This window comes from Carcharodon carcharias, chromosome 21 (genome assembly GCF_017639515.1).
Source record: "Carcharodon carcharias isolate sCarCar2 chromosome 21, sCarCar2.pri, whole genome shotgun sequence".
NCBI classification, from domain to species: domain Eukaryota; kingdom Metazoa; phylum Chordata; class Chondrichthyes; order Lamniformes; family Lamnidae; genus Carcharodon; species Carcharodon carcharias.
The window spans coordinates 78,678,467-78,703,702 of NC_054487.1; the positions used below are offsets into that span (position 1 = coordinate 78,678,467).

The following is a 25,236-nucleotide window of genomic DNA, read 5'->3' on the forward strand; positions in this document are numbered from 1 at the left end:
TTCAGTGTAAAATACAAACAAAAAAAATAAAGTATTCATTGTAATTTTTATTGATTTTTTTTGCCAGCTTTCAGAACCATCCCTCTCTTGCAAGAGGATTGAGCACCAAATGTACAAGTTGTAAACAGTGTCATTTAACATTTTAAAAAGTTTCCAGTAGCTGCCCATTCACTTCAAGTCAGAGTACATTTACTTGTATATATTCCCACAGGCACATTTTACATACTAAAACACGTGATGTGTGTATAACCTGAAAATGTTTTGTACAACAGCTTTAAGTCAATAGAGTCTTACAAATGCTTTGTTGAAAACATTCATGCAGGTTAGTTTGAATAGTTTTCTTAAGGAACCTTTAAGGCATTTCCATAGTGACACGTCCCAATTGTGTGAACTTTTACTTAAAAAACAGTAGCCTGGATTTTAACAGGGGTGAGATAGGACCTGGCAGCCATGAAGCCTAGGCCATTTTCATTCCCAGGTTAGACCAGATTCCTGCACAAATCCAGTTAGATAAGGAGTGGAGGGGATGGTGGTTAAATGGGCAATCAGGAGGAAGCCCAAAGCCCTAGGTTTTCTTGGGAAATTCACTCCTGTTGCCCCAGGCCCACAAGGAAACCTGTAAATGGTCTCTTTTGGCCCTCCTAACCCTTTGCAGCCAGTGTTCCCGGTGAGGTCAGCCGAAAGCAGCTGCTAAATGATCAGACCCCAACTTTTGAATTTCAGTGAGCCCCTCATTTGTCTGGTGTGAGGATCTTAGAGCATACTTGTTAAAATGGCAAATTTGGCCAAATAAGCTGCTGCGCTGATCCAAACTCCCCTGCACTCTCAGTTCCCGTCGAGTGTGAGGGTTAAAATCTGGGCTAGTGAGCTACATTTCTCTAGACTTAAGTGATTAAGTACAAGGGCCCACAGAAAGAATTTAATTCCCTTTATTCAAATTTAAATCAGTCCAAAAGAAAATTGTTGTGTAAGTTTAGCTTGAAGGGAAAGTGCTTTGAAATACATGCGTGAGCCAGAATTGTGAATGCTCCATTTAATATCCAGACAATTTTCAACGGAAAGCCATCTTTTACACTTCTTACAAAAACCTCAAACGCTGAAGGCAACTGTAAAGTTGCTGACTCAAGATTTTTAAACATAGTTCAAAAGTTTGCCTGAGAGCCTATTCTCTGGCTCCTCTTGTGCATTGTCAACTTTCCAAACCAGTCTACTCCTGATAATTCAAAATGGCTTTGTGCAAAAGATAAATCATAATTTGTTTTCAGCAATATTGGTAAAGTAACAGCACAAAGGGGGAATTTATTGTTAAAATATGAATCAGATAATTTAAGCAACTTTGAGTCAAGAGTAGACTTAAAGTGTTAAAGAACATCTATTTAATTGTAAAACATGATTATATGATGGTACTTATTATTTTTACAACACAGTAGCACCCTTCTTATCCTTAAAGACATATTGAAAAGGTAGAGTCTATGCTCAAAGGAGTTTTAATTTTCCAAGGGGGAGCAACTTACCCCCATCAACATTTCAAAATTGATTTAAAATAATGAATTGAAACTGCTCTAATCTTGCTTTGAATTTGCATAAACAAATGGACACCTGGACCCGTATTCACTATGAATTTTTTTTTTTAAAACATGCACCCTTTGGTCTAAAAAAACTTAAAATTAAAGTGGTTTGCTGAACAGGTCTGAAATTGAAACTGCTATTGATAGAACTTCAACATGTGCACATATCCTGAAAAAGGCAAATGTTAAAATAGCTTCAAATAAGCAAGACCTTAAACAACATTGTTTCAATTCAGTTTAAGAGGTTACACTATGATTTCTGTTGAGCTCCCACTACTACTTTGACCAAGATCAATAAAGGCTTCACTGCACCCAGTCTATTGCTAGAATTAACAGAAGGAATTTCTGAATGGCCTAACAGCCTTACAATTTAAACACTTGAGTAAAAGAGAATCTGTACTCTTAAGAAACCCCCACTGTATTACAGGAATAAAATGAGCACCTGACCATATTAAATAAAAAAACTTCAATGTTCACTTAAAACCATTTCTCCTTCCATCTATAAATATTTTGGGCAAAGTTTAATTCTAAAAATGTTTAAGAATTCAGCTTTCTGACCGATACTACATCATTACGTTTACACAATTCTAGACTTAAAACATTAGGTAAAAAGAAATGTTATCTCAAAACATCTTCAGTTCAAAAACTGAGGTACAGTACTTTTAAGACTGCATTAAAACTGCAGTAACATGAAGTTTTGTACACCTGTCAATTCATTATGTGCTATTTTCTTCTTGAGGCTGTGTGCAGTAATTGTTGATTGAAGGAATCTGATCGGCAAATGACTGGGTCATCCACTGACCATCAGGAACTTGACAAAACGTTGAGTCCATGTTGAACTCGGAATTGCTGGCTGCTGCTACAAAACAAATTTAATCAAAATAACTTGGTACTATTTTCTAAAGTAAACCTGAAAATGGTTCATAAATGTAACTGTAGAATAAGTACACTGAACTGTATGTTTAGATAAATGTGACTGTATTCAAAAAATATTAAACTAAAGTTGAAAATATAAAATCAAGATGAAAGCATTTAATATCGTAATGTTACTAACTTTTATAACCTCAACACACAAAAGTTTTAAACATACCATCTTTCAACATTTGGAATCATCATGGAATTTATTATGTTTTGCACTGTTTTCAGAAGGCTTTCGACAAAGTCCCACATAAGAGCAAGTAAAGAGCAAGCAAGTAAAATTAAAGCGCATGGGATTTGGGGTAGTGTATTGAGATGAATAGAAAACTGGTTGGCAGACAGGAAACAAAGAGTAGGAATAAACGGGTCTTTTTCTGATTGGCAGGCCGTGAATAGTGGGGGTACCGCAGAGATCCCAGCTATTCACAATATATATTAATGATTTAGATGAGGGAACTAAATGTAATATCTCCAAATTTGCAGATGACACAAAGCTGGGTGGGAGGGTGAGCTGTGAGGAGGATGCAGAGATGCTTCAGTGTGATTTGGACAAGCTGAGTGAGTGGGCAAATGCATGGCAGATGCAGTAAAATGTGGATAAATGTGAGGTTATCCACTTTGGTAGCAAAAACAGAAAGGCAGATTATCTGAATGGCTATAAATTGAGAGAGGGGAATGTGTAACGAGACCTGGGTTTCCTCGTAGGTAAGCGTGCAGTGGGCAGTAAAGAAGGCAAATGGTATGTTGGCCTTCATAGAGAGAGGATTCGAGTACAGGAGCAGGGATGTCTTGCTGCAATTATATAGGGCCTTGGTGAGACCACACCTGGAATAGATCTCCTTATCTGAGGAAGGACGTTCTTGATATGGAGGAAGTGCAGCGAAGGTTTATCAGACTGATTCCTGGGATGGCGGGACTGACATATGAGGAGAGACTGAGTCGGTTAGGATTATATTCGCTGGAGTTCAGAAGAATGGGGGGGAGGGGGAGATCCTATAGAAACCTATAAAATTCTAACAGGACTAGACAGGGTAGATGCAGGAAGGATGTTCCCGATGGTGGGGGAATCCAGAAACAGGGGTCACAGTCTGAGGATACGGGGTAGACCATTTAGGACTGAGATAAGGAGAAATTTCTTCACCCAGAGAGTGGGATTCGCTACTCCAGAAAGTAGTTGAAGCCAAAACATTGTATATTTCCAAGGAGTTAGATGTAGCTCTAGGGGCGCAAGGGATCAAAGGATATGGGGAGAAAGCAGGAGCAGTCTATTGAGTTGGATGATCAGCTATGATCATGATGAATGGCAGACCAGGCTCGAAGGGCCAAATGGCCTACTCCTGCTCATATTTTCTATGTTTCTATTTGCAACCACAAATGATCATAGGAACTGCTTGATGAAATGACACCATGGAGCCTCTATCATGTTTTCTGCTATTCTCCATAACAGTCCCCAGCACCACAGATGCCAGTTTTCAGCCAATACAATTCACTCCATGTGATATCAAGAAATGGCTGAAGGCACTGTAAACTGTGAAGGCCCCTGACAATATTCCTGCAATAGTACTGAAGACTTATGTTCCAGAACTTGCCACGTCCCTAGCCAAGCTGCTCCAGTACAGCAACAAAATTGGCATCTACCTGGCAATGTGGAAAATTGCCCAGGTATGTCTGTACACAAAATGCAGGACAAATCCAACCAGGCCAATTACCGCCCCATGGGTCTATACTCAATCATCAGTAAAGTGATGGAAGAGGTCATCAACAATGCCATCAAGCAGCACTTGCTTAGCAATAAGCTGCTCAATGACACTCAGTTTGGGTTCTGCCAGGGTCACTCAGCTCTGACCTCATTAGATTGGTTCAAACATGGACAAAAGAGCTGAACTCCAGAGATGAAGTGAGAGTGGTCGCTCTTGACATCAAGGCAGCATTTGACTGAGTGTGGCATCAAGGAGCCCTAGCAAAACTGGAGTCAATGGGAATCGGTGGGGGGGGGGGGGGGTACTCTCCACTGGTTGGAGTCATACCTAGCACAAAGGAAGATGGTTGCGGTTGTTGGAGGTCAATCATCTCACTTCCAGGACATCACTGCAGGAGCTCCTAAGGGAAGTGTCCTAGGCCCAACCATATTCAGCTGCTTCTCAATGATCTTCTTTCCATCGTAAGGTCAGAAGAGGGATGTTCAGTAATGATTACACAACGTGCACCATTCGCAACTCCTCGGATGCTGAAGCAGTCCATGTCCAAATGCAGCAAGACCTTGACAATGTCCAGGCTTGGGCTGACAAGTCGCAAGTAACATTCATGCCACACAAGTGCCCGAAAGTGACCATCTCCAACAAGAGAGAATCTAACCATTCAATGACATTACCATTGCTGAATACCCCACTATCAACATCCCTGGGGGGTTATCATTGACCAGAAACTGAACTGGACTAGCCATATTAATACTGTGGCTACAAGAGTAGGTCAGAGGCTAGGAATCCTGTGGCAAGAAACTCACCTCCTGACTCCCCAAAGCCTGTCCACCATCCACAAGGCACAAGTTAGGAGGAGTGTGATGGAATACTCTCCACTTACCTAGATGAGTGCAAATCCGACAACACTCAAGAAGCTTGACAACATCCAGGACAAAGTAACCCACTTGATTGGCACCCCATCCACAAACATTCACTCCCTCCACCAATGACACACAGTGGCAGCAGGGTGTACCATTTACAAGATGCACTGCAGGAACTCACCAAGGCTCCTTAGGCAGCACCTTCCAAACCTGCAACCGCTACCATCTAGAAGGACAAGTGCAGCAGATACATGGGAACATCCCACTTGGAAATTCCCCTTCAAGCCACTCACCAGCCTGACTTGAAAATAGATTGCCGTTCCTTCACTGTCGTTGGGTCAGAATGCTGGAACTTCCTCCCTAACAGCACTTGGGGTGCACCTACACCACATGGACTGCAGAGGTTCAAGGCAGTAGCTCACCACGACCTTAACGGCAATTAGGTTGGGCAATAAATGCTGGCCTAGCCAGCGATTCCCACATCCCATAAATTAATTAAAAAATCATTGATAGAGATTAATTGCTATGATTAGTCAGCAACTCTATCAATTAGTCTCCAACAGGCACAGAAATGACACAAGGAAGACCCCAGTAGTGGAGACTTAGGTCAAAAGTCATTTTTCTTCTCCACCCCACCAACCACAACCATTCCAGACTTACCACACCATGTCTTGAATTACTCGTACATTGTATTTCAAATATTATTTGATAGAAATACATCTTTTTTGAATTTGAATGAATCAGTCCTGCTCCGCAGACTCACTAAAATATCATTTTAGCAGATTTGTTTTGAATTTAACCCTCCTTCAAATGCAGGCTGCATTCTTTGGTCCTACTGTTTTGGCAAACTGAAGCTGCTTGTTGGTCGCCTATATCTAGTCACTGTACTCCTTCCTTCCCACCTAATGAAAACTTACCACAAAATCTATACAGTATCATGTATCATTTCCTTCAAGTTTTTATATTGCATGATCTTCAGTGACATGGATTTAATGGTGCATCTTAATCCTTTGTACATTGTTTATATAGGGGTCACTGAATTATGTCCCCTCACTACCCCCAAATAATACCAGTTGTTGCACGCAGCTATAAACCAACTCTTATAAAAAAGTAAGGAGATTGGAACACTTACAAAATACTGGTTAGTGCAACAGTAGCAACATTCATATCATAATGGCTGAGTTTTCAAATGCACAACTGATAATTTTCCAATTTCTATCTCTTCACAGGATTACTCCCTTCATCCTTGTTTAATAATTTAAACAGAGACAAATAGATCCTGGGGAGGGAGCGAGATGGCTATTTATAGAAAGTCCTGCCAAAATCATAGGTTGCAACCAAAGTACGATTTTGGAATCACAACAAAAAATGTCTCCTTTCTCCAGGAATTATTTAACACAATATGTAAAATCCTTTTTATATAAAAAAGTACAAATATTTGTGATGCTGTGAAGATGGTAGCATGCTTCCTTCATTGACTCTTGATTTATATTAGTAACAAATTAACAGCATTTGCTTTAATATCATTAAGTTACATGATTGTCGAAAATCCACAGATAGTAGCTTCCTGCAGGTTAATAGAACATTTGGCACTTAGTATATAGACCACATCAATATAACCTGTAAAATCCCAAGCTGATTTGCCTACAGTGGAAATCATTTTGCACATTTACCTGGTTCAGTCATGGCAAAGTTGCACTGCCCATTGCTTTCTGTGGATTTTTCCATATATGAACCACCATAAGCTGCTTCATAACCAGGGTCATATTTTTCCTCTTTAATTGCCATTTTCTTGGCTTCCGCTAGGGGGAGAATTAGAACATTACACAGTTTTAGAATTTTTATTTAAAAGTATAATAAAGACTACAAAATCAGAGATGCTTTAATGAACTACTACAACTTGTGGACAAACCAAGAACTCGATTCTGACAAATAAAAACCATGATTCAGCTTCTGCTCAATTATGTGGAATCCAACATTCCAATACTATAGTGAATACTGATACCAACTGGATATTAACATTCATTTCTACATAAACTGGGTATGAAGTTAAAACGTTTACAGCAAATAAGTTACAATAACTTAATTTTAGTGCGCTACAAAATATGTTTATTTGGGTGCATTCTTTCTTGTTGAGTCATTGGTGAATGTTTTTGTTTGACAGCAGTTCTTCCTATGCCATCCATCAATGAAATAGTCACTTGGATCTGTCTAGATATTGTGAAGGGTATGACTCTTTTGGTATGAATCCATTATTACATTATATATTTATGCATACACATTGGTGTGTGAACGTGTAATTGCAATATTCTTTAAACTTGCTTGAAAAGCAGAATGCAAGGAAATCAGATGCAAAAAGCGAAAGTTTAAACGTTCTAAATTTCTTCAGAAATTAAATCATTTGCCTTGAATTCCTTATTAGAAGGATTATGGTATTATACATGACATTATGAAAAGCTGAATTTCCCTGTGTTAATAACCAGGTCTTTAACTCTCAAAGCTAAAGTTATTTTCCCGTCAAAGTCCTCACAAATGACATTACAGGACCTTTTTCTGTGTATGGTTACATGCCCTACTCAACTGCACTAAACTTTGTACTTCATATTTCTATTTGGCTGTAAATAAATACTAGCCACTGGTCCAAACTAATAAAAGACTATAATCAATCCAAGCAAGTTACGCTCAGCAACAACATTTCACAAATAGTTGGCAGATAAGGGAAGTTTTAGGACCTTAAAGAAATAAAGTTATAGACATTAGGTGACTCCTATAAAGACTCTTCCTTTGAAGGAAGTGCTTGAATTACAACCACAAGCTATTTACCTTGAGCTTTCTGCAAGTCAAATGAGTATTCTACTTCAGTGACCTCTGTAGCAGTTCTAATGCCCTTCAAATGATTCCGCAGTTCCTTTAGCTTGATATAATAATGGACCTTGTCCTGGGCCCGAGGAAACTGTGCACATCTTGCACTGGAAGAAGGCATGACATAGACCACCTTGAAAATAAAGTTACAATGATGTATTTTACCTCTACTTTCTTCTGGTGAGGTTTCCTGCAAGCGTAAAAGAGCACGAGGAAGACTTGCTGCAACGAGCATATTTGAAAGTGACACTAGCAACAGCAAGTGGCAAGGAATGATAAGATTAAAATACAAAAACTTGTGATGGAGAACTCAAGACAAATGAAAGTCAGAGTATAGAACTTAAGGCAATCAGAAAGGTTGGGGAAACTTAGGTCAAATTTGTCAGAAGGAAGAAAGCCAAGCTTGTTCTGTGTTTCATAGTGACGAGGGTGGAGGATAGAACTGAACAGGCAGATGTTGAAAGGTTGTGTTTGAGTTGGGTGGGAGGAGGGGGAAGGAGACAGTGCAGTGCGGGTGGTAGGCAAAATGAATTGGAGAAGAAAGTTTTGGGACAGAGGGGCCAAAGAAGCAATCTGGAACTCTAGAAACATCTGAATCAGGATTTAATCTTAACAACATTACTATCTAGGATAAGTTTATGGGTCACCAATTTGGAAACTGTACTGTGAAAAGATACAAAGGTGATCTCAAAACAGATCACTGGGCTGTGAGACACTCAAGATTATTTTCTTCAACAAACAAGACTGATTACAGAAAAATTCAAGTTTCTTTGACCTATAATCAGGAAGTTTGGTCATGCATTGAAATGTGAATCTGAAGAATTAATGGTAAATCAGATGCTAACCTTCTCCACCTAATCTAGTAAATACTAAACAAATGATGGCAGAAAGTTGAAGAGCAACAGGTTAAAGTCATCAGACAATAACAAATTTTTTGGGGGTTTGAGAAAGAGAACGGGAACTGGGTATTATTTACTTCAGAACTGTGTGCGTGTATAATAAATTAATCCAGTGCTTACTGTTTCTCCCTCAGGGATTTTGTGTGGCTGCTGCCCAAACTCCAATTTCTTGACCTTAACTCCAAATACTTCTTTGCTAAAAATTTCATAGATGCCTGCAAAAAACGGTAAGCAAAAATCAAATTTTCCAAATTCACTAAGTTAAAAGTCAGATTCACCTAATCAGCTTCTAAAGCATCAACTGGTTTCAATTCAATCTCCTTCCTATTGGTTGTCAATTCTGCCGATTACAATTTACACTGAAAAGGGTACTGATTGGTTGGCAAGTCGGCTGATTGGTTGAGGCATTGCCATGGAGAATGCACTAGGAATCTATTGGCCCCCCCCAATGCTTACTTCAAAAAAAGGTGCAATGCCTGGGCATTTTTTTTTTTGCCTGCAGGGGACAGGTTCCTGCTTATGAATTCATATACCACATTATTCATTTGTGTGGCAAGCGGATCATCTTTTTGGCTTGACGTCACCATCCTGTTAGTGGAAATTAACATTCGTATTATCACAGCAAGCTTCACCTGCTGCTCAAAATTTTAAGATATCTTGCCCTTCCACACAAATAACCAATATGGTATATGAGTTTTCAGTGCCAGTGATTGCCATGCAATCCTTGCCTGGGAACTTCTGGGGGCAGTGTGGCTGGGTGGGTTCTCCAGCACAACTTTGGGATACCTCCAGTTGCACTACCCCGAAGCGCTGAAGTTACAGCCCAATGTCTTAACGTTAGATTCCATGATTGGGCAGTACTTGCTGAATAATTCTGAGTGTGTTAAGAATTACACTAACCACCAATTTAAGATCATCAGTCGGACTCGCAATGTAGCTTACTGACCCTTGCTAGAAGCTACATGTATTCATACGCAGAGAGCTGTCCTCTGTAGGCAAAAATAACATGTCCAGACATTGAGCTTTTTCTGAATTAAACAAAGGTTGGGGGCCAGTACCCCAAGCGCATCCTCCACGGAAACATCTTGACCAAAGTTGACGTGACAGTCAGCATCCTTTTCTCAAGGAATATAATTTGTTGTTCTCTTTGAAATTTGGCATTCTTATGCCTGTTCTGATGAGTTCAAGGCATAAAACTTCAACTGCATGCCTGTTTTGAGGAATACTCAAGTTCTGTACTACCAAGCAACTATTTCTAAATTATTTTATTAGATCATTTATATTTAGGGATAAGAACATAAGAAATAGAACAATAGACCATTTCGCCCCTTGGGCCTGCTCCTCCAGTTAATAAGATCATGTCTGATGAATTGTTGCCTTAACTCCACTTTCCTGCCTGCCTCCCTGTAACACTCCCTTGTCGATCAAAAATCTGCCTAACTCAGCGCTGAATATATTAAAGACCCAGCCTCCACTGCTCACTAAGGGACAGAATTTCACACATGAATAATCCTCAGAAGATATTGCTCTTCATCTGTCTTAAATGGGAGACCCCTTATTTTGAAACTGTGCCCCCTAGTTCTAGATTCCCCCACAAGTGGAAACATCCTCTCAGCAACTACCCTGTCAAGTCCCCTCAGGAATAAGATCAGCTCTCATTCTTCTAAACTCCAATGAGAATAGGCCCAAGCTGCTCAAACTTTACTCATAAGACACCCCTTCATTCCAGAAATCAGCCTAGTGAATCTCCTCTGAACTGCCTCCAATGCAAGTATGTCCCTCCTTAAGTAAGGAGACTAAAACTAGGCACAGTACTCTGGGTGTAAATTCATATTTTGTGGGGGTAGAGAGGCCTTTCACCTCAGGCACACTGGTTTAAATTCAGCCCAGACTGATGGGGTGAAATGATATAGTGTTTCTTGGATTGAGATAGAGGGAGTTTTACTCTATTTGCTACACATGACCTGGGAATGTTTGATATTAACGCTGGGTATTATTTCCCAACACTAATGCCCCCAATTTGCAGCAAAAAAAACACATTTGAAACATTAAGCTACAGTCAGATGGTGAAAAGTTTGATTTTAGATTTTCACGTGTACTCACATTTTCCATTAAAAACAGCAATCCGTGGCTTAAATTTCTGCAGTTTTTGCAGAAGTATTTTCCCTCCTTCGCGAATCTCTTTACTGAAATGCAAAGAATTTTAAAATTATACTTTCTTTCCAAACAAAACCAAAAATTGGAATTTTAATTTACTTTCGTTAACCACCTTTTGAGGTCCTTGCTCCCTGGAGTAGTCCTCTCCACCATGTTTGTGAAACCTATTCCATATTTCTCTGGTAAAGAAGCATCATCCACATGGTTTAAAGGCTTATCGATAAGACCGGACAAAAACAAGCACTTCCCTACAGAAGAAAGAAGCATGTGTGAAAGTTTGAATATACAACAAGAATCAGTCTTAATAAAATAAACTGGTTTTAGATAATAAAAACTTAGAAAATTGTATAGTCTACTTCTGACAAAAACCAGACAGTGAAAATATGCCATGTTCATCATGCATTTCACCCGAACAAACATCAAAAGATCCAAAAAATTTAAGAACATCCAAAAGGATTTCTATATATACATGAACTTACAAAAATGATTTCCTGGTCCCGGGTAATGATGTCCTTTGTATGCTGCCATCAGCCCTGGGTTAATTCCAATCTAAAACAAACAGCAGGCTCAGTTTAGATTGCAAAGGAAATTATAACCAGTCGGCCATAAAAAAAATCAACCAAAACACTTGGTAATTGTGCATTTCAGCAGAATTTGATGACGACAATATGGGCACCTTCTCTATCACACCCCCACAAAGATATTGCAGTTACACTAGTGCTAGACGTTCTTGTAGAAGTGTCCAATAACCATGGGTCAGCCTAGGTAAGGAGAATTTGCAATATATTTCACCAGGAGAAGAGCATCACTGAGCCCAGTTCTGCCCTCACTAAGTATTTCCAGCAGTGGGAAGCAGAAACCAAGCATTCATTTCTATTTTGCAACGTATTCTGCGCAGGAGATACAATACATTGTTTAAGGAAAAACGCAGACATGTTCAAAGACTCTCTATGGAATTTTGGCCCAAAATATTTAAGTACCTTTCCAGATGTGATATATTATTCAAGAGACTAATAACAAACTCAGGAATGCTCTTTCCTGATGGGAGAATATAAGTTACTGAGATTTGGCTGACATCTCCAATTCAATATCTCCATCCATCAATAGAGAAGAGTAGTTTGGATCCAGTAAGGCAAGCCATCAAAATACAAGAGCAACAGCTATAGTTTCTAACACAAATTTTGTAATTTATTTTCCCCTCCACATTATTCTCCAGCTGAGAGGGAAAACCTACTCCGCACATTTCTCTGTTTTCTTGAACCAGGCACTTGAGGTTCCCAAAAATGGTCTAGGTCAGTTAGTCCTCCAAACTTACTTGTACTAGACATGTAAATACTGTGGCTACAAGAGCAGGTGAGGTGCTGGGAATTCTGCAAACAGTAACTCATCTCCTGACTCCACAAAGCTGGTTCACTATCTATATAGGTGCAAGTCAGGAGTGTGATGCAATACTCTCCATAGCCTGGAAGCTGGACATCACCCAGGACAAAGCACCCCACTTGATTGGCACCCATCCACCACCTTAAATATTCAAACCCTCCATCACCAGTGCACAGTGGATGCAGTGGGCACCAGCTATAGGACACACTACATAACTTGCCATGGCCCCTTCAACAGCACCTTCTAAAGCTGTGACCGCTACCACCTAGAAGGACAAGGGCAGCAGATGCACAGGAACACTGCCAGCTGAAAGCTCACCTCTAAGTCACACACCTGATTTGGAAATATATTGCTGTTGCCGAATAAAAATCTTGTAACTCCCTCCCTAAGAGGAAGTAGGGAAGTACCTATGCCACATGGACTGCAGCGGTTCAAGCAAGCAGCTCATCAAAACCTTCTTGAGCATTTAGGGATGGGCAATAAATGCTGGCCTTGCCAGCGATGCTCACATCCTATGAATGAATAAAAATACGATTACATCAACTCTGACCTACAATTTCTCATTTCTATCACTGCTACTCTAGAAGATAGTGGAAGCAGGGACGATCAATGATTTTAAGAGGAAATTAAATAGGCATGAGGAAGAGGATAGAGTGGGGGAAATAGGTGACTGGACTGTTCTAGAGAGCTGGCATGGGCCAAATGGTCGTCTACTATGTCTCTATAAATATTAATTAGAGTGAGGAATCACCTTTTTTGGTATGTAAGGGATCAGGAATTTGCCATACAATCATTTGGTAGTACAGAAATCGAATATTGCTTAAAAAGAGACAAACTCATCTCCTGACTCCACAAAGCTGTTTCACTATCTATATAGGTGCAAGTCAGGAGTGTGATGCAATACTCTCCATAGCCTGGAAGCTACGTCAAAGCTTTTCATGTTGCACTCAGGACAATTTGCAAGAATACAATGTAAGGGGAACACACAAATTCATACTGGAAGAAAAGGCTGTGTTGATTGGTTGGCAAGTGGCCTATGATTGATTGCCGTGGAGAATGCACCAGTTGAAGGTGACTGACAGTTAACTGCCAAACATTGTTTGAAATTTAAACTAGGCAACTTGACTCCGATTCCTTGACCAATGAACCAACGAATGGCTGTCACTTATTTTGTTTAGCTGAAATAGGCGCAACGTGTGTACATGTTCTATGTCCGCAAAGAACAGGCCCTGTGTTTCAATATATATATGTATAGATAGCTTACAGTACTCGCAAATGCACCATACTGTGAACCCAACTGACAATCCTAAATTGGTTGTCAGCGTAATTCTTAGCGCAGAGGATTATTTAGCAAACGTTGTCCAATCGCAGAATCACATCTAATGTTGGACACCGTGTTTTGAGTTTTGCAAGTACGGGCTGGTTGGGTACGGTCTGTACCTTGCCTGCTGTGAACAACAGAAGGGATATGCTTTTTAAAAAAATTCATTCATGGGATATGGGCATCGCTGGCTAGTCCAGCATTTATTGCCCATCCCTAACTGCCCTTGACATGGTGGTGGTGAGCTTCTTGAGCCGCTACAGTCCATGTGGTGTAGCCACATCCACAGTGCTGTCAGGAAGGGAGTTCCAGGGTTTTCACCCAGCGACATATTTCCAAGTTAGGGTGGTGTGTGACTTGGAGGGGAACTTCCAGGAGGTGGTGCTCTTACACATCAGCTGTCCTTGTCCTTCTAGATGGTAGCCGTTGTGGGTTTGGATGGCGCTAAGGAGACTTGGTGAGCTCCTGCAGTGCATCTTACAGATGGTGCACACTGCTGCCACTGTGTGTCAGTGGTGGAGGGAGTGAATGTTTGTGAACTGGGTGCCAATCATACCTACTTAGCATCACACTGGTACTGAAATTCATATACCACATTACTCACCTGTGTGATAGAACATCTTTTTGGCTTGGCAGCAGCATCCTATTAGTGGTGAATACCACTTGTGTTGCTACTGCATAGTAGCAGCGTGAAACAGTTATCTTCACCTGTTGCTCAAATTTTTGAGACGCCTTGCCCTTCCAGGGTAATCTGAGGTAGACTGGGCACTTTTGAGGGCTGAAAGTGACAGCCTTAGGCCCGTTCATGAGTTTGTGCAATATACAACACGAAATGATCTGATCAGGGTAGCCATTATCCTGCAGGATGCCTTTGAGGTGCCCTATTTCAGCATCAAGTTTACATGGTAAGCAAATAGCTCGAGTCCTATTTACGAAGTTGTCGATAAGACCAATCTTATGGTGGGTGGACGATAAGAATCCCAATGCATATATTGACCAGTGAAGGTAGCTTGCGGGAGACCGTGGTAGGGAACCCCCTGGAAGATTTCTCAACTGGTATGTCAAGGAAAAGGAGTTTGTTTAAGTACTCCATTTCAAAGATGAATTTAAGTGCAAGATGGTGTCCATTAAGACATGTAAGGAAATTATTACATGCAGCTATGGATTTAAATATAGCAAACGCATCATCCACATATTGGAAAAATGTAAGGGGTAGAAGGTTAGGTGCCACTCCATCGAAGACACATTTCTCAGGGAACCCAAAAAACATTAGCGAGACCTGGGCCTAAGGGGATCCCATGGCAACACCATCTATTTGGACAAACATGGTGTCGTTAAAACTGAGTTTACGGTACAGATGTGTTTCAAACGGGTACTGCTTATGGTGTGGTCATCTGTTGAAGCAATATAGCAGCACAAATGGATCAAATCACTTACGTGGAAGCAGTTTGGCTGCTGTTCAGCATGACTGACGGCCTTGCTCGATAGTAAGCGAAAAAAATGCTTGTTGGACTTGTGTAAGAGCAATGAGCTGCCATGTGATATATATGACAGGGATTGTCTTCACAGCTTGCCATATCCATGTATGTATGGGCTGTATGTATGTATGTATGCCCACAAAAGTTATGCCCCTATATTATCTATGAGTACCTCTGCACAATAGGAATTGGCCAAATGGTTGGGCGAATTGTTACAACCAGTTTTGAAAAAGTTTTCCACATACACCACCAATCTGCAACCTCATGGCCCAGCATATCCCCCACTCTACCATTACCACCAATCCTGGTTCAACGAAGAGTGAAAGGGGGCATGACAGCAGTAGCACCAGGCATACCTAAAAAAGGTGTCAACCTGGTGAAGTTACAACACAGGACTACTTGCGTGCCAAACAGCATAAGCAGAAAGCGACATAAAGAGTCAAGCGATTCCACAACCAACGTATCAGATCTAAACTCTGCAATTTTGCCACATCCAGTCGTGATTGGTGGTGGACAATTAAACAACTCACTAGAGGAGGCGGCTCCACAAATAACCCCATCCTCAATGTTGGGGGAGCCCAGCACATCATTGCAAAAGAAAAGGCTGAAGCATTCACAACAATCTTCAGCCAGAAGTGCTGAACGGACGACCTCTGGAGGTCTCCAGCGTCACTGATGCCAGTCTCCAGCCAATTAGATTCAGTCCACGTGATATCAAGAAATGGCCGAAGGCACTGGATACTGCAAAGCCTAGGGGTCCTGATAACGTTCCGGCAACAGTACTGAAAACTTGCGCTCCATAACTTGCCATGCCCTAATCCAAGCTGTTCCAGTACAGCTACAACACTGACATCTTCTCAGCAATGTGGAATATTGCCCACGTATGTCCTGTACACAAAAAGCAGGACATATCCAATCCAGCCAATTACCGCCCCATCAGCTCATTCCTGATCATCAGTAATGGAAGGGGTCATCAAAAATGCTATCAAGGGGCATTTGCTTAGCAATAACCTGCTTTCTTATGTTCAGTTTGGGTTTCGCCAGGATCACTCAACTCCTGGCCTCATTACAGCCTTAGTTCAAACATGGACAAAAGAGCCGAACTCCAGTGGTGAGGCAAGATTGACTGCCCTTGACATCAAGGCAGCATTTTACTGAGTGTGGCATCAGGGAACCCTAGCAAAACTGGAGTCAATGGGAATCAGGGGGAAAACTCTCCAGTGGTTGGAGTCATATCTAGCACAAAGGAAGATGGCTGTGACTGTTGGAAGTCAATCATCTCAGTTCCAAGACATCAAGGCAGGAGTTCCTCAGGATAGTGACCTAGGCCCAACCATCTTCAGCCGCTTCATCAATGATCTTCTTTCCATCGGAAGGTTAAAAGTGGGGATGTCAACTAATGATTGCATAATGTTCAGGACCATTCGCACTGGCAGTCCATGTCCAAATGCAATAAGACCTGGACAATATCCACGCTTGGGCTGACTAGTGGCAAGTAACATTTGTGCCATACAACTGTCAGGCAATGACTATCTCCAACCAGAGAGAATCTAACCCCCACCCCAAGACATTCAATCTATTGCTGAATCCCACACTATCAGCATCCTGGGGGTTACCATTGACCAGGACTGAACTGGACTATCCATATTTATACTGTGGCCACAAGGGCAGATCAGAAGCAAGTGCCTTACCACCTAACTCCCCAAAGCCTGTCCACCATCCACAAGGCACAAGTCAGGAGTGCGATGGAATACTTGCCACTTGCCTGGATGAGTGCAGCTCCAACAACACTCAAGAAGCTTTTTTTAAAGAATTAATTTGTGGGATGCGGGCATTGCTAGCTAGGCAGACAATTTTTTTTCAAAGAGTCAATCACATTGCTGTGGGTTTGGATTCACATGTAGGCCTGGCCAGGCAAGGATTGCAGATTTCCTTCCCTAAAGGACATTAGTGAACCAGGTGGGTTTTTATGACAATCAACAATGATTTCATGGTCATCATCAGATTTTTAATTCCAGATTTTTTATTGAATTCAACCATCTGTCATGGTGGGATTCAAACCCAGGTCTCTGGGTTACTAGCTCAGCGACAATATCATTACGGCATCGCCTCCCCTATAATGCGATAATAAGAAACAGTCTCTTGTTGCCAGTATATACTTTTTTTTTAAAAAAGACGACTTTTAAAGCTCTACCATTAACTGATAAAGCAATCAAGCTTTCCCTCTCCATGTGGGAACCTTAGTTCAGAAACCAGCAATAAACCAACCTCATTCCCTCATTGTATATTAAGCAGTGTCTGTGGACTTAAAAGCACCAAGTCTGGCCGGTCTTGCTATTTTACAGCACTGTAAGTAGAGGAATGAATGCTAGCTGGTAGCATCAACAGAAGAACAACCGTTTAGCAGCATGGCTTCCTAAAGCTTCTTAAATATTTTAGTTAACAGGAAAGTCGCTGCAATAGCAATTTAAATAAACTTTAAGATTCAAAAATGCATACTGAACATTGATTTTCAAATGATCACCAGCACCTCTATGTGGCAATCGAGGAATCTGCAGCAATACAAGTCTAAAAATGTCAGACAAATATACCTAATTAAAAGTGCCGGTTATTTTTCCCATGTAAGTTATTCACCCTCTAATAGCAACCAAACCAATTCTACCTTTCAACTACATGAGGCAATGTAACGTTCCTCGTTAACATACTGGCTCCCCACGTTAAATTAGCATGATGATGACCGATCGCTTTCTGTCAGTTTAGAATTGTAATTCAGATTGCAAGAAAGAAAGTTACTTTTCCAATTATAATTTCAGAAAAATTATGCGTTAGATATTTCATAGAATGATGCAGTACAGAGGGAGACCATTCAGTCCATCATACCTTAGCAAGCCTTTTGGAAGAGCTATCAAATTCATCTCCTCCAACACTGCCTAACAAATCTTTCCTTTTCAGGTATTTATCTAACACTTTTTTGAAAGTTATTATTGATTCTGCAACCACCAACCTTTCAGTACTGCATTCCAGATTTCAACAACTTAGTGTTTAAAATAAAAATTTCTTCATGTCACTTCTGGTTTTTCTGTCAATTAAATCTGTGTTCTCCGGTTACTGAATCATCTGCTACCGGAAAGTTTTCCCTTATTTACACTCTCAACATTCCTCATGATTGTGAGCACCTCTATCAAACCTCCGCATAACCTTCCCTGCCTTATGGGCTTAGATATGGGAGTGATGCCAGACGATTGGAAAATTGCAAATATTACACCCCTAGAGAGGGGTGTAAACAGGAGAGGGATAAAACTAACAATTACAGGCCCATCAGCCTAACGCCAGTTTCACTAGTTTGTCCACAATTTTGTAGATTTTAAAAATCCTTTGTACAGTTCAGTAAATCTCCTCTGCGCCCTCTAAAGGCCTTGACATCCTTTCTAAAGGATAGTGTTCAGCATTGGCCACAAGACTCCACCTGGAACCTAAACTGTGGTTTATAAAGGATTAGTATAACTTCCCTGATTTTGTACTCTATGCCTCTATATATAAAGCCATGGATCCCAAATGCCCCTTCAACAGTTTTTTCAACTTGTCCTACCACCTTCAAAGACTTGTGCTACTCTCCATTTTCTGTCCCTCAACCTATTTCGTATCAACACAATCATAGCCCCTTTAATCCCATGGACTTCAACTTTGCTAACAAGTCTATTTTGTGCTACTCAATTAGCTGGTACATTATCAAATCTTTTGAAAATCCATATACACAATATCAACTGCAGCATTCTCACTCACCCATTCCATTACTTCATGAAAGGCTGACAAACTTAGTCAAACATGAAGTGCTTTTAACAAATTGTGATGACTTTCATTTCTTAATCCATATATTTTCAAGTGTCAATTAATTTTGTCTCAGATTAACATTTCCAAAAGCTTCCCCACTACTGGCTGATAGGTCTGTAATTGTTAGTTTATCCCTCTCCAGTTTTGAAGCAGTGGTGTAACATTTGCAAGCTTCCTGTCTTCTGGCATGATAGCACTGGCTTAGAGTTAATCTTTAATTAACCTCCCCATGGAAAGGAGACAACAAAAGCCATCTGAAGCTTGTCACTATGCTAAAGCATACAAGAACACATATCCCTGCACCGTTCACATTCAAATACTTGACAGATTTCTGTTTCTTATCATGTTGTATTCACCATAAAAATATTTAATCTTTTTCTCTGGAGACTTAATCATGATCTAGAACAATCTTCTGCTCTTTGCAATTGGACTAAATCAAATTCATAAAATAATGGGAAACGTTAACTCACAATCACAATGTCTAAACCGTAGGTCAATATATCCGGTAAGGTTTTTGTTAAAAGTTCAGCTTCAGTTGTTCCATTGAATCGATCAATTTTTCTTTTCGTAACTTTAAAAGCATTGGTGATTTTTTCCTGCTTCCCCCCTGATTTCCCATCTGTTTTGCCTCGTTTGGTGCTTGTTCCCTCAGACTTATTTTTCTGTGATCCTGGAGGTCTTCCTCTTTTACGTTTTGTAGCTGCTGAAAGAACACAATAACACCAAATCTTGAAATGGCTTGTGGTTTTTGCGTGCAGCTTAAAGTTCCCTAGGCTCTGGAAAGGTCCCAGTAAATTGGAAAACCACAAACATAACACCCTTATTCAAAAAAAGAGACACAGAAAGCAAGAAACTATAGGCCAATAACCCTAAGAGTTGTCATTGGGAAAATGTTATTAAAGGAGGTAATGGCAGGATGCTTAGAAAATCATAATACAAACAAGCAGAGTCAACATGGTTTGTGAAAGGGAAACGTTGTTAGACAAGTTTATTAGAATTCTTTGGGGATGTAACAAGCAGAGTGGATAAAGAGAAACCAGCCGAAGAGTATTTGGATTTCCAAAAGGCATTCGATACGGCACCACATAAAAATTTACTGCACGAGATAAGAGCTCATGATGTTGAGGGTGATATATTAGCATAGGTAGAGGATTGGCTAACTAACAGGAAATAGAGAGTCAGGATAAATGGATAATTTTCAGGGTGTCAAACTGTAAAGAGTGGAGTGCCATAGCAATCAGAGCTGGAACCTCAACTATTTACGAAATATATTAATGAAGGGACTGACTGTATTTTAGCCAAATTTACAGACGATACAAAGATAGATAGGGAAAGCAAGTTGTGAGGGGAAAACAAAAGTCTGCAAAGGTATAAATATAGGCTAAGCGAGTGGACAAAAACTTTGGCAAATGAAGAGTTTTATATGGGAAAATGCGAGGTTGCCCATTTTGGCAGGATGAACGGAAAAGCAGAGCAGTATTTAAATGGAAAGAGACTGCAGAATACCAATGAGGAATTTGGGTGTCCTTGTATGAGAACTGCAAAAAGTTAGCCTGCAGGTACAGCAAATAATTAGGAAGGTAAATGGAATGTTGGCTTTTATTGCAAGGGAGATGGAGTATAAAAGTGGAGAAGTCTTGTCACAACCAATCAGCGCATTGGTGAGACTGCACCTAGAGCACTGTGTACAGCTTTGTTCTCCCTACTTAAGAGGCAATATACTTGCATTGGAAGCAGTTCAGAGAAGGTTTACTAGATTGATTCCTGGGATGAATAGGGTTCCCTTAAGAGGAAAGGTTGATCAGGTTGGGCCTTTACTCATTGGAGTTTAGAAAAATGAAAGGTGATCTCATTGAAACATAAGATTCTGTAGATGCTGAAAGGATATTTCTCCATGGGGGAAGTATAGAGCGAGGGGGAACAGCTTAAAAATAAGATAGAGATGAGGAGAAACTGCTCTCAGAGAGTTGTTAGTTTTTGGAATTCTCTCCCAGATAGCAGTGGAGATTGGGTCATTGACTATATTCAAGGCTGATTTAGACAGAATTTTTGATCTACAAGGGAGTCAACGAGGATTATTTGGGGGGGGGGGGGGGGGGGGGGCGTGCGTGCGTGCAGGAAAGTGGAATTATAGCCACAATCAGATTAGCCATATTCCTATTGAAATGGTGATGCAGGTATGATGGCCTCCTCCTCCTATTTATTATGAACTTATGATCAATCACCACTGCATCAGGGAAGATCTCATCCATAGCTCAAGTCACTGACTTTGACAATTTTTATCCCTGACACAAACCTAGAATGACACTTCAGCAAAGTTATGTACTTTTAAAAGCCATAGAGTAATGTCTATTTAAGATAAATTTTGAGGAAAAGATTTACAAAATGAAAACCCATTGTGCTTCTAAAGTTTCTGGCCACAAATCTTCTTGGGAGAAAGTCCACTATATGCCAGTGACAAAAAAATTATGTTAACGGATACAAGGCTGGTTGAGAACCGTCTGCCCATTCACAGCAGGAACAAAATGGTGGCAGTCAGCACATGACATATTTATTACTTATGGTCAATAGTGAATCTTGAGGCAAGTCTCCATACTGTTGGGAGGCGTTTTGTTTATATTAATGCCAGAGTCAGAATTGCCACTAGTAGCAGCATTAAAAATTGCAATGTTGCAAGTCAGTATCTATGTCTGTGAAACACCATGTAAAAAAATGGTTTGTGCAGCACACAATACACCACTGTTATCACCTCAAACTATGTGTACAGCACCAGGGACGAACAGAGGAGAATTAACGCTTCAATTTCTGTCAGTTTAGAGATGGATTATTCTGCTGAATAACCCAGAGTTAACACTTATTGTTCCTTAATTTGTGGCATAGAAGTGAACAGGTGTCACAAATGAAGGGGGAGGGGTAAGGAAAGGAATTAATCTAATTCATCAGTTTTATTTTTACAGCAGTACAATCTAAATACAACAGTAACATCACTGTAGCAGTATATAAGATGGTTGATATAACAGGAAATTATTACATATAGTATTGAGGCTGAAGAGACACAGGGCTGATATATTTTTCTATCACTTTACAGAACATTATTACTCCGTCCCAAAAATTCTGTATTATAGCTTTCCCTCTAACTTTCAAATGGCTTTAGAATTTACTGAGGCCTTACATTTGTAGTTACACAAAATACATTTTTCATATGTAAAACATGTTAATATATGAAGCAACATTAGTAACCGTTAGTGATGTAATTAAATGCCACAAATTAAGAAATCTGATGATGCTGTTCACTCTGTTGGTTTTGGGGCTCACATCTGAAATCTTATGGTCAGCTCAAAACAAGCAGCTATTTACATATGCATATTCAATTTTAGCATTGAGTTGATTGTGATGAAGTTAATAAAACGAACAAGGTGCACAAAGCTGAATCAAGTGTCTTCTCACAACAACTTAAATCACTTTCAGGGTGTGGGCAACACATCCTATTGCACATTCTTCCCCCTGGTCTAAACTCTCAATTTTCTCTAATTTCTCTCCTCATGCCCTCTCTGAGCTCATCTCGCTCCCATGAACCTATTCTCACTAAACTGCTAAACAACCAATTTCTCTTCCTAACTCCCATATAAGCTGACATTAAGTTTTCTCTCCTCAGGTACTGCACCCCACTGCCATCACCCTATCTCATCATAAAACCAATCTTGACTCTTCCAGCCCTGCAAACTACCACCTCATCTCTAGCATCCCTTTCCTTTCCAAAGTCCTTGAACGTGCCATTGCCTCCCAATTCTGTGTCCATCTCTCCCAGAGCATGCTATATAACTTTGACAGTGGTGAACCATCCCTCGTCATCCTCTCAACATGCTTGCACCTTTGAAAGTTGACCAAACCTTCCTCATCCAAGAGTGAACTAGTTGGAACTGCACCCACCCAGCTCTAATCTTACCTATCTAACAGTAGCCAAAGTATCACTTGCAATGGCTTTTCTTTCTGCTACTGCACTATTACCTTTGGTGTGCCCAAGGGTCTATGCTTGACCCTGTCCTATTCCTCACGTTGCCCCTCAGCAACTTCATCCAAAAACACAACTCCACGTTCCACACACATGCAGACAGGACATAGCTCCACTTCACCACCATCTCTCTTGACCCCAACCCCCCCCCCCCAACCTCTCAAATGTCAAACTACTTGTCCAGCATTCAGCATTGGATGAGCAAAAATTTCTTAAACTAAATATCAGGAAGACCTAAGCTATTGTCATTAGTCCCCACCACAAACATTAGCCACTCACGCCATCCCTCCCCCGGCAACTGTCTGAAGTTATACTGCACCTTAGTGTCATGTCTGAACCCAAGATAAACTTCCATCCCCGTCACCGAGGCCTCATTTCATAACATCACTTATTCCACCTTAAGTGTTCTGCTGCCGAAACCCTTATTCAATTGACTATACTAACACACTCCTGGCCAACCTCCCACTTTCTACCCTACATAAGCTTGAGGTCATCCAAAACTCTGCTGCTCATGATACGAACAAGGAGCAGGAGTGGGCCATTCAGTCCCTCAAGCCTGCTCCGCCGTTTAATATCATGGCTGATCTGATTGTAACCTGAAATCTGCGTCCCACCTACCGCCGATAACCTATTACCACCCCCTTGCTTACCAAGAATCTATCCACCTCTGCCTTTAAAATATTCAAAGACTGCTTCCACCACCTTTTCAGGAAGAGAATTCCAAAGACTCACGACCCTCTGAAGGGAAAAAAATTCACCTCATCTGTTCTAAATGGGCGATCCCTTATTTTTAAAAGCGATAAAACCAAGTCCTGTTTACCCATCACGCCTGTGTTCACTGACCTACTGATCAAGTGACACCTGGTTTTTAAAAATTCTCATCCCTCCATGCCCTCACTCTCTCTCTCCATCCGCCCCCCCCCCCCACCCACCCACCCCAAATCATCATTATTACTTGCTCCAGCTTTATAACCCTCAAATATCTCCACTCCTCCATGTCTGGCTTCTTGAGAACCCCCAATTTAAATCGCTCCACCACTGGTGGCCCTGCCTTCGGCTACCTGGGCCTTAAGCTCTGGAACAAAAACAAAAATACCTGGAAAAACTCAGCGGGTCTGGCAGCGTCAAGACGCTGCCAGACCCGCTGAGTTTTTCCAGGTATTTTTGTTTTTGTTTTAGATTTCCAGCATCCGCCGTTCTTTGCTTTTATCCCTAAGCTCTGGAATTCCCTCCTTAAGCCTCTGCACCTCGCTTTCCTCCTTCAAGACACTCCTTAAAACCAGCTCCTTTGCCCAAGCTTTTGGTCACCTGGCTTAAAATCTCCTTGTGTGTCTCGGTATAATTTTTTTTTTTAATCTTGTGTCTCTGTGAAGAGCCTTGGGACGTTTGATTATATTAAAATCTGTGCAAATCTGCAACAGAGGAGCTCCAGTTCCTTGTTTCTGGTATCTTAATCGGTTCACTCCCCCTTACACGTAGCACTGAGACAGTCAACAAGTGGCAGGAAGAGCTAGGATTTATTTTTCTTTCAGAACATATTCCAGGCGGAGTTGTTGTTGTTGTTGTTGCTGCTGCTGCTGCTGTTGTTGTGCGACGAGTTTTACAATATGAAACTCTTTTATTCGGGCCTGGGGACGTTCTCTTACCCTGTCCGGCCTCCGGCGGCGGCGGCGGCGGGGTTGCTGCTGCTGCTGCTGCTGCTGCTGCTGCGGCGGCGGCCTCCTCCACGCTGAAGGGATCGGGCCCTGTCGGGGCCTGGGCCTGGGCCGGCTGGAGAGGCGGCGGGCCGGAGCTGCTGGACCTGAAGGTTAACACAAAGAAGGGGAGATGGTTAGTCAGTGCCCCGGGATCGAGGAGGAGGAGGAGGAGGACAGGACCCCTGATTCCCACAACGACGGGCTCTACCTATCGACAGTCCCTTCGCTGACTCACCAATCGTGGAAGTATTCGCACTGCAGCCCCGGGCCCTGCGCCTCCATCACTGCCTCCGAGAGGAAACAGCAGACGCTCGTCAGCCCCGCCAAACAAAAGGGGCCACCCGCCCACTGCCGCAGGGGGCGCACGCGGCCCGGACTCCACCAAACCCCCTCTTTCCACGTTTGGCGGGGGGGGGGGGGGGGGGGGGGAGACTGAAAATCCAGAGTACGAAAGATCATAAAAGTCAAACATCAACCCGGACTAAAGTGAGTAAAATGGAGTCAAACAAATGGATAAATTACTCTATGTGTTCACTCACTGCCTTCGAGGTAA

The 25,236-nt window shown here is 41.3% G+C and overlaps 1 protein-coding gene across 2 annotated transcripts; it reads right to left on the reverse strand.

Annotated features, from left to right (window-relative positions):
• Positions 1 to 27: 27 nt before the first annotated feature.
• LOC121293266 (G/T mismatch-specific thymine DNA glycosylase-like) lies at positions 28 to 25,022 on the reverse strand. 2 transcript variants are annotated; one of them, XM_041216142.1, is made up of 10 exons: positions 24,919 to 25,022; positions 24,633 to 24,787; positions 19,445 to 19,677; positions 11,444 to 11,513; positions 11,077 to 11,212; positions 10,911 to 10,993; positions 8,928 to 9,022; positions 7,870 to 8,041; positions 6,720 to 6,848; positions 28 to 2,424 (listed from the first exon to the last, which is right to left on the reverse strand). In XM_041216142.1, exons 1-10 carry the CDS (start codon positions 24,963 to 24,965, stop codon positions 2,285 to 2,287), a joined length of 1,260 nt encoding a protein of 419 aa, XP_041072076.1. In that variant the 5' UTR covers positions 24,966 to 25,022; the 3' UTR covers positions 28 to 2,284. The 2 variants fall into 2 exon arrangements, with proteins under 2 accessions (XP_041072076.1, XP_041072075.1); XM_041216141.1 differs by having other exon boundaries at positions 28 to 2,427.
• Positions 25,023 to 25,236: the final 214 nt, after the last annotated feature.